Source organism: Alexandromys fortis, unplaced genomic scaffold, assembly GCF_014885135.2.
Source record: "Alexandromys fortis isolate MF-2015 unplaced genomic scaffold, M_Fortis_MF-2015_v1.1 scaffold_152, whole genome shotgun sequence".
Classification (NCBI taxonomy): domain Eukaryota; kingdom Metazoa; phylum Chordata; class Mammalia; order Rodentia; family Cricetidae; genus Alexandromys; species Alexandromys fortis.
In genome coordinates this window covers 2,991,013-3,000,625 of record NW_026068045.1, presented here as the reverse complement: position 1 = coordinate 3,000,625, position 9,613 = coordinate 2,991,013, and the positions used below count along the sequence as shown (strand labels likewise).

General features: G+C 51.4%; 1 protein-coding gene across 1 annotated transcript in view; it reads left to right on the top strand.

The window, feature by feature from the left end:
- Il6r (interleukin 6 receptor) overlaps positions 1 to 9,613 on the top strand; it is a 48,141-nt gene that overhangs the window by 34,858 nt on the left and 3,670 nt on the right. Inside the window, exons 7-9 of the mRNA XM_050166404.1 lie at positions 6,076 to 6,119; positions 7,051 to 7,120; positions 7,991 to 8,090. Of these exons, the coding sequence (XP_050022361.1) occupies positions 6,076 to 6,119; positions 7,051 to 7,120; positions 7,991 to 8,090 (214 nt within the window). The remainder of the gene's footprint in view (positions 1 to 6,075; positions 6,120 to 7,050; positions 7,121 to 7,990; positions 8,091 to 9,613) is intronic.

Genomic DNA, 9,613 nt, shown 5'->3' with positions numbered 1-9,613 from the left:
TGTTTTTGTTTTTTGTTTTTTTTGAGACAGGGTTTCTCTGTAGCTTTGGAGCTTGTCCTGAAACTGGCTCTTGTCGACCAGGTTGGCTGTGAACTCACAAAGATCCGCCTGCCTCTGCCTCCTGGGTGCTGGGATTAAAGGTGTGCGCCACCACTGCCTGGCTTGTTTTGGTTTTCTCTAATAGGGGTTTTGGGGGATTGAACTCAGATTCTCGGGCTTGCAAGGCCAGCCCTGATCTTACCTGTTGTTCAGCGGTGTTAAATACATTCATAAGGCTGCCCACCCGTCTCCACCACCCACCTACAGACCCCACTTCCCACTCCCCTCCCTCTTCCCTAGCTGCTAGCAATGTGCATTCTACTTTCTGTTTCCGAATTTGACTATTTTAAACACTTCAAGTAAGTGGGATTGTAGGAAACCTTTTGTGTCTGACTTATCTCACTCAGCGCTGTGCCTTCAAAGTCCGCTCAAGCCCTGGGTCAGCCTTTCCTTCCTGGTAGACTGGGGAGCGAGCGTCTTGTTTCTCTGAATTTGACAGTGGACGCGTGGTATGTGATTTATCTGCCGTGAACAGTCTGCTGACTGTTGGAGTTTAGTTCTTCTGTGTATGTGCCCAGATGTGGGATTCCTCACTGTGTCCACAGCGACTCTTTGCAGCATTTAAGGAATGCCACACTGCTTTCCATAGTGGCTGCTCCATTTTAGGTTACTTGAGAGTTCACAACGGTTCCCCCACTCTCTTTGAGACAGGGTGTGACTCTTAGAATGCATGATGTAGACCAGGCTGGCCTCAAACTCATAGAGCTCCACCTACCTCTGCCTCCCATGTGCTGGGATTAAAAACCTTCCATGTTCCCTTCAGCTTATTGACACTAGTGTTCTGCCTATGCAAATCTCTCTCTCTCTCTCTCTCTCTCTCTCTCTCTCTCTCTCTCTCTCTCTCTCTCTCTCTCTCTCTCTCTCTCTCTCTCTCTCTCTCTCTCTCTCTCTCTCTCTCTCTCTCTCTCGTGTGTGTGTGTGTGTGTGTGTGTGTGTGTGTGTGTGTGTGTGTGCATTTGCTAGTCTGGCCTCTGTCTTCTTGTCTCAGCCTCTCTTGTAGCCAGGGCTTAGTACTACAGGTACCTAGTGCCCATTTTTCTCTAGTCGTTGCCATTTCTGATTTATTTTGTTGAGACGGAGGCTACAAGCAGGTACCACAACACCCCACTATTATCGCTTTTAGAGAAATGTCTGTTCAGGCAGAAAGGCCTTTCTGAAGTGAGCCCAGCACTGGCCTGGTTGACCTCACTCTGCCCTTGGGAGTAATCGCAGGAAGCCGCCCTGTACACTCAGCTCTCTGAACTCTCCTGGGGTTCCTAGAAAACCTGCATCTGCTTGGGCTGCTCCCACTCACGGGCCGATGGCTGACTGGGAGGGTTTGTGGGTTCCTCACCTGTTTAGCCTTGAATCCCTGGTGAAGGTGGTGTCCAGTGATATGTCGGGGGTGGAGACCACCTGGCCAGCTCTGGGTCTTGGACTTTCCAGCTTTGGGCTCCAGCACAGGTGACCCCGTGAGCTTGTTCAGAGCCCACTCCTCCTCACTCCGTCCTGGGCGGGAGTGGGGAGCCACTCTGGCCTGGCAGTATGTCTAAGAGAGAAGCCTCTACCATCCTGCTCTGGGGGTACAGCGGAGGGGCTCGGGAGGGGCTCGGGTGCTTCTCAGGCCAGAGGGGTTAGGTTGGAAATCGCCAATTGGTTCTGTAAAATGAGACAGAGGCTGATGCGGGAAGTGAGGCCTGCCCGCGGTGCAGAGGCTCCTTGGCGGTTGAGCTGCACTGAAGCCTTAGGTGCTCCCTGTCACAGTCCCCAAGAGGGAAACCACACAGGCCAGAGGGTTGTACTTAAGGACACGTGGGGGTGCTTCTTAGGTTATAAGCCCACTGCTTCAGTTTCCCTGCATTAGGAAACAAAAATTGACCAAGGAAAATGGAGAAGGGGAGTCTAAATCACACCGCCCCCATTTGTAAAGGTTCTAAAAGCCCACTTTGGATCTCGAGATGTAACTCAGATTGGTCCAGCACTGCTGGGGTGGGTACTGGCTGGGGACGCTCCTGTAATCCTACTGGGGAGGTTGGCGGCATGAGAAGTGAGGAAGATATCTTGAAGCCCTGGGTGAAAGCCAGCACACAGCCAGCTCTCACTGCCAATTTCCACGTCACTGGAGCCTCGAGGCGCTGGGAGGCAGGTGCTTGGTTTGGGTTTCTTAGGCAGGTGTCAGTACTCCTAAGTGACAAATAAGCTAACTGGGGCTGAGCTAGGTACTTCCCCAAAGTTGTACTAGCAAGGGACAGAGCCAGCGATCAGACCCAAACCGAGCACCTGCCTCCCAGCGCCTCGAGGCTCCAGTGATATGGAAAGTGGCAGTAAGGGCTGGCTGGGCGCTGGCTTTCACCCAGCGCTCCAAGACATCTTTTTCACTTCTGTTTTTTGTTTTTTCGAGACAGGGTTTCTCTGCAGCTTTGAAGCCTGTCCTGGTACTAGCTCTTGTAGACCAGTCTGGCCTCGAACTCACAGAGATCCACCTGCCTCTGCCACCACTGTGCGGGGATTAAAGGTGCTCGCCACCACTGCCCGGCATCTTCCTCTCTTCTCATGCCCCCAACCTCCCCAGTGCTAGGATTACAGGAGCGTCCCCAGCCAGGGCCACCCCAAGCAGTGCTGAGGGCCAATCTGAGTTACATCTCGAGATCCAAAGTGGGCATTTAAAACCTTTAAAAAATGTTCGTTATTGGAGCCAAACAGCCTTGGTTTAAATGCCTCTTTGGGAGCTGAGGGGATGCTTGCTGGGAGAGACAAGGGGACTGTTGGGGCTGCTGGCTGTCAGTCTAGCTCCAGTTTCAGTGAGGGACGCTGTCTCCAGGGAAGCAGACAGTGGCAGAGCAGGGAAGGGAGGGAGTAGGAGGTGAGAAAACAGGATGCTTGATGTCTTCTGGCCTTCACACACTTGCATGGGCACACACACACGGGCACACACACACAGGAACACATACAATAATTACAGCTTTGCCACTTTCTACTAACTTTGAGAAAGTTATTTTCCTTTTTCTTGCCTCAGTTTCCCCATCCTAAATTTTTTAAAAAAATGTTTTTCCCTCCAGTCTAGGATGTGTATGTGAGAGCAGGCATGTTTGCCACGGCACACATGTAGAGGTCAGAGGACAGCTTCCAGGAATTTCTCCCCCTCCACCCTCCCCAGCTCTGTAGATGGAACTCAGGTCTTCTGGCTTGTATTACTAGCGCTTTTGCTGAGAGGTCTTGCTGGCACACTCCATACTATTTTTTAAGTTTTATTTTATGTGTATGAGTGTTTTTCCTGCATGTATGTATGTGCACCATATGGGTACCTGGTGCCCAAGGGGGTCAGAAAAACACACTGGATTCCCTGGAACTAGATTTACAGCTGATTTGAGACTGCTCTGTAGGTACTGGGAACTGAACCCAGGTTCTCTGCAAGGACAGCAAGGGCTCTTAACTGCTGAGCCGTCTCTCCAGCCCACCCCATCTTTAAATCCCCTGCCAGGTGTGATGACCACATCTATAATTAAGCACCCGAGAGGCTGAAACAGGAGGATTGCTCTAAGTTCCAGGCCAGCCTCGGTTTCAGAATGAGACTCTGTCTCAAAGATACAAACAATGACAAAACACAGGCATGGTGTCCTTCTCTGCAATCCCAGAGGCGGAGCAGGAGGAGCAGTCCAAGCTTGCAGTTGGCCTGAGTTATATTGTGGGTTCCAGGACAGTTGAACCAAAATGTGAGATTTTGTTTCAAAACCAAACAACAACAACAACAACAAACACCAGAGGAAATGGTGTGGTGGTTCATACCTACAATCCCAGCATGCTAAAACATTAATTCAGGGTCAGAGGTCAGCCTGTTGTCTAATATAAATTCCAAGCCATCATGGGCAACAGAGATACCCTGTCTCACAAAGCCAGGCCATCCACGCACACATGTACAGTCTCTGGTGGGATTCGATGAGATTATAGGTGTGCCCCACCACCACCCAGCTGGGAGGTGCACACAGGTAGGAGATACTGGGTCCTTGCCACAGTTTGAGGTTCGTTTTTGAGTTAGCTTGCTGTGTGAACTTAGACACATTGCTTTCCCTCTCTGGGCCCATTTCCTTTTTATACAATGAAGCCGGTGATGGGTTCTTTTTCTTTTTTTCTTTTTCTTTTTTTATTTTTATCTATTTATTTATTAAATATTTCTGTCTCTTCCCCACCTCCGCCTCCCCTTTCCCTCCCCCTCCCCCAATCAAGTCCCCCTCCCTCGTCAGCCCAAAGAGCAATCAGGGCTCTCTGTCCCGTGGGAAGTCCAAGGAAAACCCTCCTCCGTCCAGGTCTAGTAAGGTGAGCATCCAAACAGCCTAGGCTCCCACAAAGCCAATACATGCAATAGGATCAAAAACCCATTGCCATTGTTCTTGATGTCTCAGTAGTCCTCATTGTCCGATGGGTTCTTTTTCAACACCTCCAGCATTGCTGTGTGGTTTTCTCTCCTTGGAGACGGCATAGCCATTGAAATTTCTCTCCCGAGCAGAAACAGGCTCGCCCTGTCCTCCACCCCTTAGAGATTTGTTGGTCTATTCCTGGGTTTGGGGTGCTTGATGTCTTATACTTGGTGATATTTTTAACTTCTTGGTGGAAAAATGAGACGACAAGAAAATCTGAGTCATTTCACCGTTTGCCTGCCGAGGGTCAGAGCCAGGTCCCTTGGGTCCCAGATCAGCTTCGATTCTGGGCTTGCTCCTGGGTCAGCCATTTCTGTATAAAGCAGTTCCCAGGAGAGCATGAACTCTGCCACCCTGTCCCCACCCCTCTTTATCAGGGTGCCCTCCACCCGTCCCAGGCATGATCCTTAAGGAATTATCGTTAATAGTGCTTATATCTTGTGATATCCTCCTTCTGGCCTGCCCTCCCTGCGTGTATATTGTAATATGTAATATGTAATATGATAATATAAACACGAGTTTTAGAAACTTTGGATCAAAGCATGTCTTCCTTCTACACAATACATTGTATCTTCAACATTTCTCTAAAATATACATTCTGAAGTTTTATTTTTAAATATTTATTCCACCTCTTCTCATTTTAACTTTTTCGTTTCTGTTTTATGTCTGGGGGTGTTCTGCCTGCACCTGCAGCTGTCCACCACACGTCTGCGGTGCCCACAGAAGCCAGAGCTGCAGGCGGGTTGGAGCTGACGTGGGTGCTGGGATCAAACCCGGGTCCCCTGGAGGAGCAGCTGTTGCTCTCAGCCTCAGTGCTGCCTCTCCAGCCCGCTTTAAGTTTTAGTTTTTTGTTTTTAAGTCCTGGTTGGCCTGGGATGCTTTGTGTAGATCAGTCTGGCTTTGATTTTCCAAGGTTTGGGCTTAAGGCATGTACCCTGAAGTTTTGTTTTTAGTAGATACAGAGTACTCAGACACATTGTGGGTATGTGTAATGCTTTGATACACAGTTACATTGTGTATCATAAAATCGATTTTTCTCCAGGCTACTCTCTTAAATGACTGTCAGGATAGACATAGCTAGTCCTCTAGTGTTGGATAATTCCTTATTCCCAGCATCCTGCTTTTTAAAGATAACATTGTTTCCCAGCGGTGGTGGCACACACCTTTGATTCCAGTACTAGAGAGGCAGAGGCAGGTGGATCTCTGTGAATTCGAGGCTAGCTTGGTCTACAGGGCAAGTTCCAGGACAGCTGAGGCTATACAGAGAACCTTGCCTTGAAAAACTCAAAACCAACCAACCAACCATCAACAACAAAAAAAGATTCTATTGATTTTTTCTTTCTTTCTTTCTTTCTTTCTTCCTTTCTTCCTTCCTTCCTTCCTTCCTTCCTTCCTTCCTTCCTTCCTTCCTTTCTTTTTCTTCTTTTTCAGACAGGGTCTCCTAGTACCAGCCTTGAACTTGAGACGCTTCTTCCTCCGAGTGTTAGGGTTCAGATGGGCTCTTTGTACTGCTCTGTCCTGAGCTGACTGGATTCTCCGGTCCATGAGTCATCCCTAACACACTCCTTCTTTCTATTTGCAGAGCCCCCGAGCACTCCCACAGGGATCCTGGAGGACCCCACACAGGTAAGCTTGCCCCCACCCCCGCCCCGCAGGGCCAGGACTGCACTGCTCCAGGCCGGAATCTGGTTTCCTGCGGGCTGCATCTTCTAGAGTGTGACTGTGGGCCAGTTCCCTGTCCCTGGAAGCTGTAAGACGCCATCTGCCTGGCTCTGGTTGCTACTGTTTCACCCTGAGCTGTTTGGACACTGCTGATGGCTTGGTCTGAGACCAGATTCAATTTATCCAAGGCCTCCCCTGTGGCAGCCTGGTATCATGAAGTATTGGAAAGAGGATTACGTCTGAAGCTGCTTAACAAATCCCTTTACTAATCCAATTTCCCACCCAACTCTGTCTCCTCGTGTGGTCCTTAATTCCCTCAGTACTGAGCTGGGGCCTTTGTTCCTCTGCCCCCCAAGCACAGAGAAGGAGGCAGAGGTCTGGGCCTCACATGCTGGCTTCAGTCTTCAGGGGGCTGTCCTTGAGGGGCTTTACAGGCAAAGCAGCTGAGTTCTTGCCTCTCGGGCCAGAGAGTTCCAGGCGGGTCCTAGGGAACTGACAGTAGCCGAGGACTGGCCACCTTCTCCACTGTGTGGGTAAAGTCTCAAAATTGGATCCAGAAGCAGAACTTAAGCATATCTGAACTCAGAGATCGGCCCATCGTGTAGCTAGCTAGCGAGCAGTGGAGTTGGGATGCTGGAACGAGCTTTTCCCAGGAGGCTACCACTGCACCTGGCAAACAGAAGCGTGGACAACTGCTTTGTTTACTGACCACGTTCTCTGTGCCTTTGGCAGAGCGATGGGCACCTGGGAAGGGGAAGGGAGCACGCGAACAGTGCCAGCGACAGGTAGATGGTTGACAAAGATCGGCTCGGAGAGGCTCAGGAGACAGGCGGTGGCTTTGCAGAAGTGTGTATGGATGTTGAACAGCTGGTGATGGTCATTTCATGTCTCCTAGGTCTCTGATGAAGACTATGACGAAGAGGAGTATTTGTACAACCAGCCTGTAAAAGCGACAAGCTTCCCGGGTAAGCGCTAGTGTCTCGGTATTCCTCCAGCCTGCAGAAGAGCGTGCTCGGACACTGAGCAAAGGCAGCAACAGCCTTCCATTGTTTTACTTGATGCAGCATTTAGGGCTGAACCCAGGGCCTTGAGCTACATACGCAGAGCAGCATAGCCAGTGAGCTACAGCACAGCTCACTTTCATTACTTGTATGCTCGTTTGAGTTTGTCTGCTAAGAAGCAGTGAGGCCTGTGAAAAGAGTGGCCAGGTCAGGAAGCCAACTACAGTCTGGCTGAGCATGGAGGTCATTGCTAGAGACTGCAATGGAGGATCCGCAGAGGAAGCCTGCTTACGGAGCTGCTGGCCCAGCCAAGAGTGTGGGCAGCAAAGGGGCTCGGCAAAGGGAGACAGAACATTCTGGGCAGGAAGGGAGGTCAGGGAGCCCTGTAGGAGAAGGGACATGGCACGTCTGGAGCTTGAATGCCATGCTGGGGATAGGGAAGCGATGACACCCCAGTGGAGAAGTGGCTCCAAGGTACTTGTTGGAAGTCCTTGCGCCTCGCTCACCCAGCCCCAGTGGATCTGCCACCATGGGGTCCTCAGAGCCATATCTCTCGAGTGCCCTCTGCCTGATAAAGGACACAGGAAAGTTACTCTGAGAAAATGGCCAGAGAGTTGGCTGCCGGCTGGGAATCAGCCCCGTCTCAGCCTGTGAGTGGTTATTACGCTAGGCACTTGCGCAGGGCTTCAGGAGCCTGGCCTTGGCCCGCAAGCTGGCAGTTTTGCTGCCTTCCAGAGCAGCATCTGTTTATGTACTCGCTGACTGACTTTATTTTCTCTCCTCCCTTCTCTCCTTACCTCCCTCCTTCCCTTTTCTCTACCCCACTCCCCACAGCCTCAGGGCAAGATTCTTCCTCAATATCGCTGCCCACATTCCTGGTGGCTGGAGGAAGCCTGGTGTTTGGGTTGCTCCTCTGTGTCTTCATCATCCTGAGGTGAGATGGGTCCTGGGGCTGTGGCCTGCACTCCGTGTCTTAGCTCTCATCTGCCCTGTGTTGTCAGAACCTCACTCGTTTCTTTATTCAGCAAATGAGCGCACACCACACCCCCCATACACCATGCATGTACACACACATACACCATGCATGCACACACACACACACAAGCCACACATGCGAACATACACACACACACAGCTACTCTGAGCCCTGGGTCGGGTGCTGCAGGAGGCAGGGGATAGGCTAGGTACTGTCTAGTGAGGAAGCCAGTCCCTGACAGGGAAGGGCTGATGTGGCCATGGTAGGGAGGAAGAGGAGGACTTTTGGCAGAAAGTTCTCTACACACTAGCTCCCGAGGTCCTCACAGTGGCCCTGAGCCGGCTTGACTGACAGCTAACACAGCGAAGTCAGGCTGGTCTTGTTGTTATCCCTTCCCTCCTCTCCTGTTTTTAGTGTTGGTTCAAATCCAAGGCTAGGCAGGACTCTGGCACTGAGCTGTATGCCTGGTCTCTAACAGTGATTTCCAGGGAAGTAGGGATCAGACCGTCCAGTGACTGTGCAGAAGACAAGGGTCTGACCCAGCTGGGGTCAAACAGGAGTGTGTCAACACTTGGGGACTGCATACTTTCTCCAACAAGGCCTCACCTCTCAGTCCTTTCAAAGAGTGCTACTCTCTGGTGACTTGAGCATTCAAATATATGAGTCTGGGGTGGGGTGGGGGCTGTTCTTATTCAAACCACCAGCCGTTTTTAGGGTATTTCCTCGGAGCGTGAATTCCTGGGTCAGCGGGGCTGAGTGCTTGGCAGTGCGTGGGGCAGCAGCGGTGTGTCCTCCTCTCCCAGGAAGAGTTCCCTCCGCAGCCGGCTGGGCTCTCTCCCTGCCTCCATGCAACAGTCTGCAGATTGTTTATGCCATTTGGCTAACAGGCCACGCGCCAACAGCAGATTCAGAGCCAGCTGTCAATCATCGATCATATCAAGAACAAGAATAGTCTGTTGGTACAGAAAGCCCAGGAAAATGCCCAGATCTTGTTTTTGGTGTTGGCTTCCGCTCCTCCCTCACCGCCCTTCCTTGGGTAATTGGCATGTAATGAAATTGAGGGGGACTCAGCCATGGAGAAGGAGGTCAAAGGGAGAAGAGGAGGCCCTGGTATAGCACACCTAGCAAAGGCCCCTTGGGAAGGAGCCCCCCCAGCCCCCACCTTAGCAGATCAGATCGGTATCTGCAGCTCAGCTTTCTTCTGGCCTCGGGCCCAGCCAGCACGCTGAGGAGCTGTGATCTGAGCGATGCCTATCTCCTTCCTGCCCACCGTCGGCTTTCCTGTCAGATGAATCAACACGTGCCCAGTGGGGCCTTTCTCGGAGCAGGGCGGCTCTCCCTCCTGGGGGTGGGGTGGGTGGAGGTGGATGGAGACCTGACTGCACGGGACGGGGGAGGGTACAGGGACCACACAGCCTGTTTCTTCCATCCATGGCGGGCTGTGACTGAGCTGCCCACTGCCTGTCTTAGTTGGACCGAGT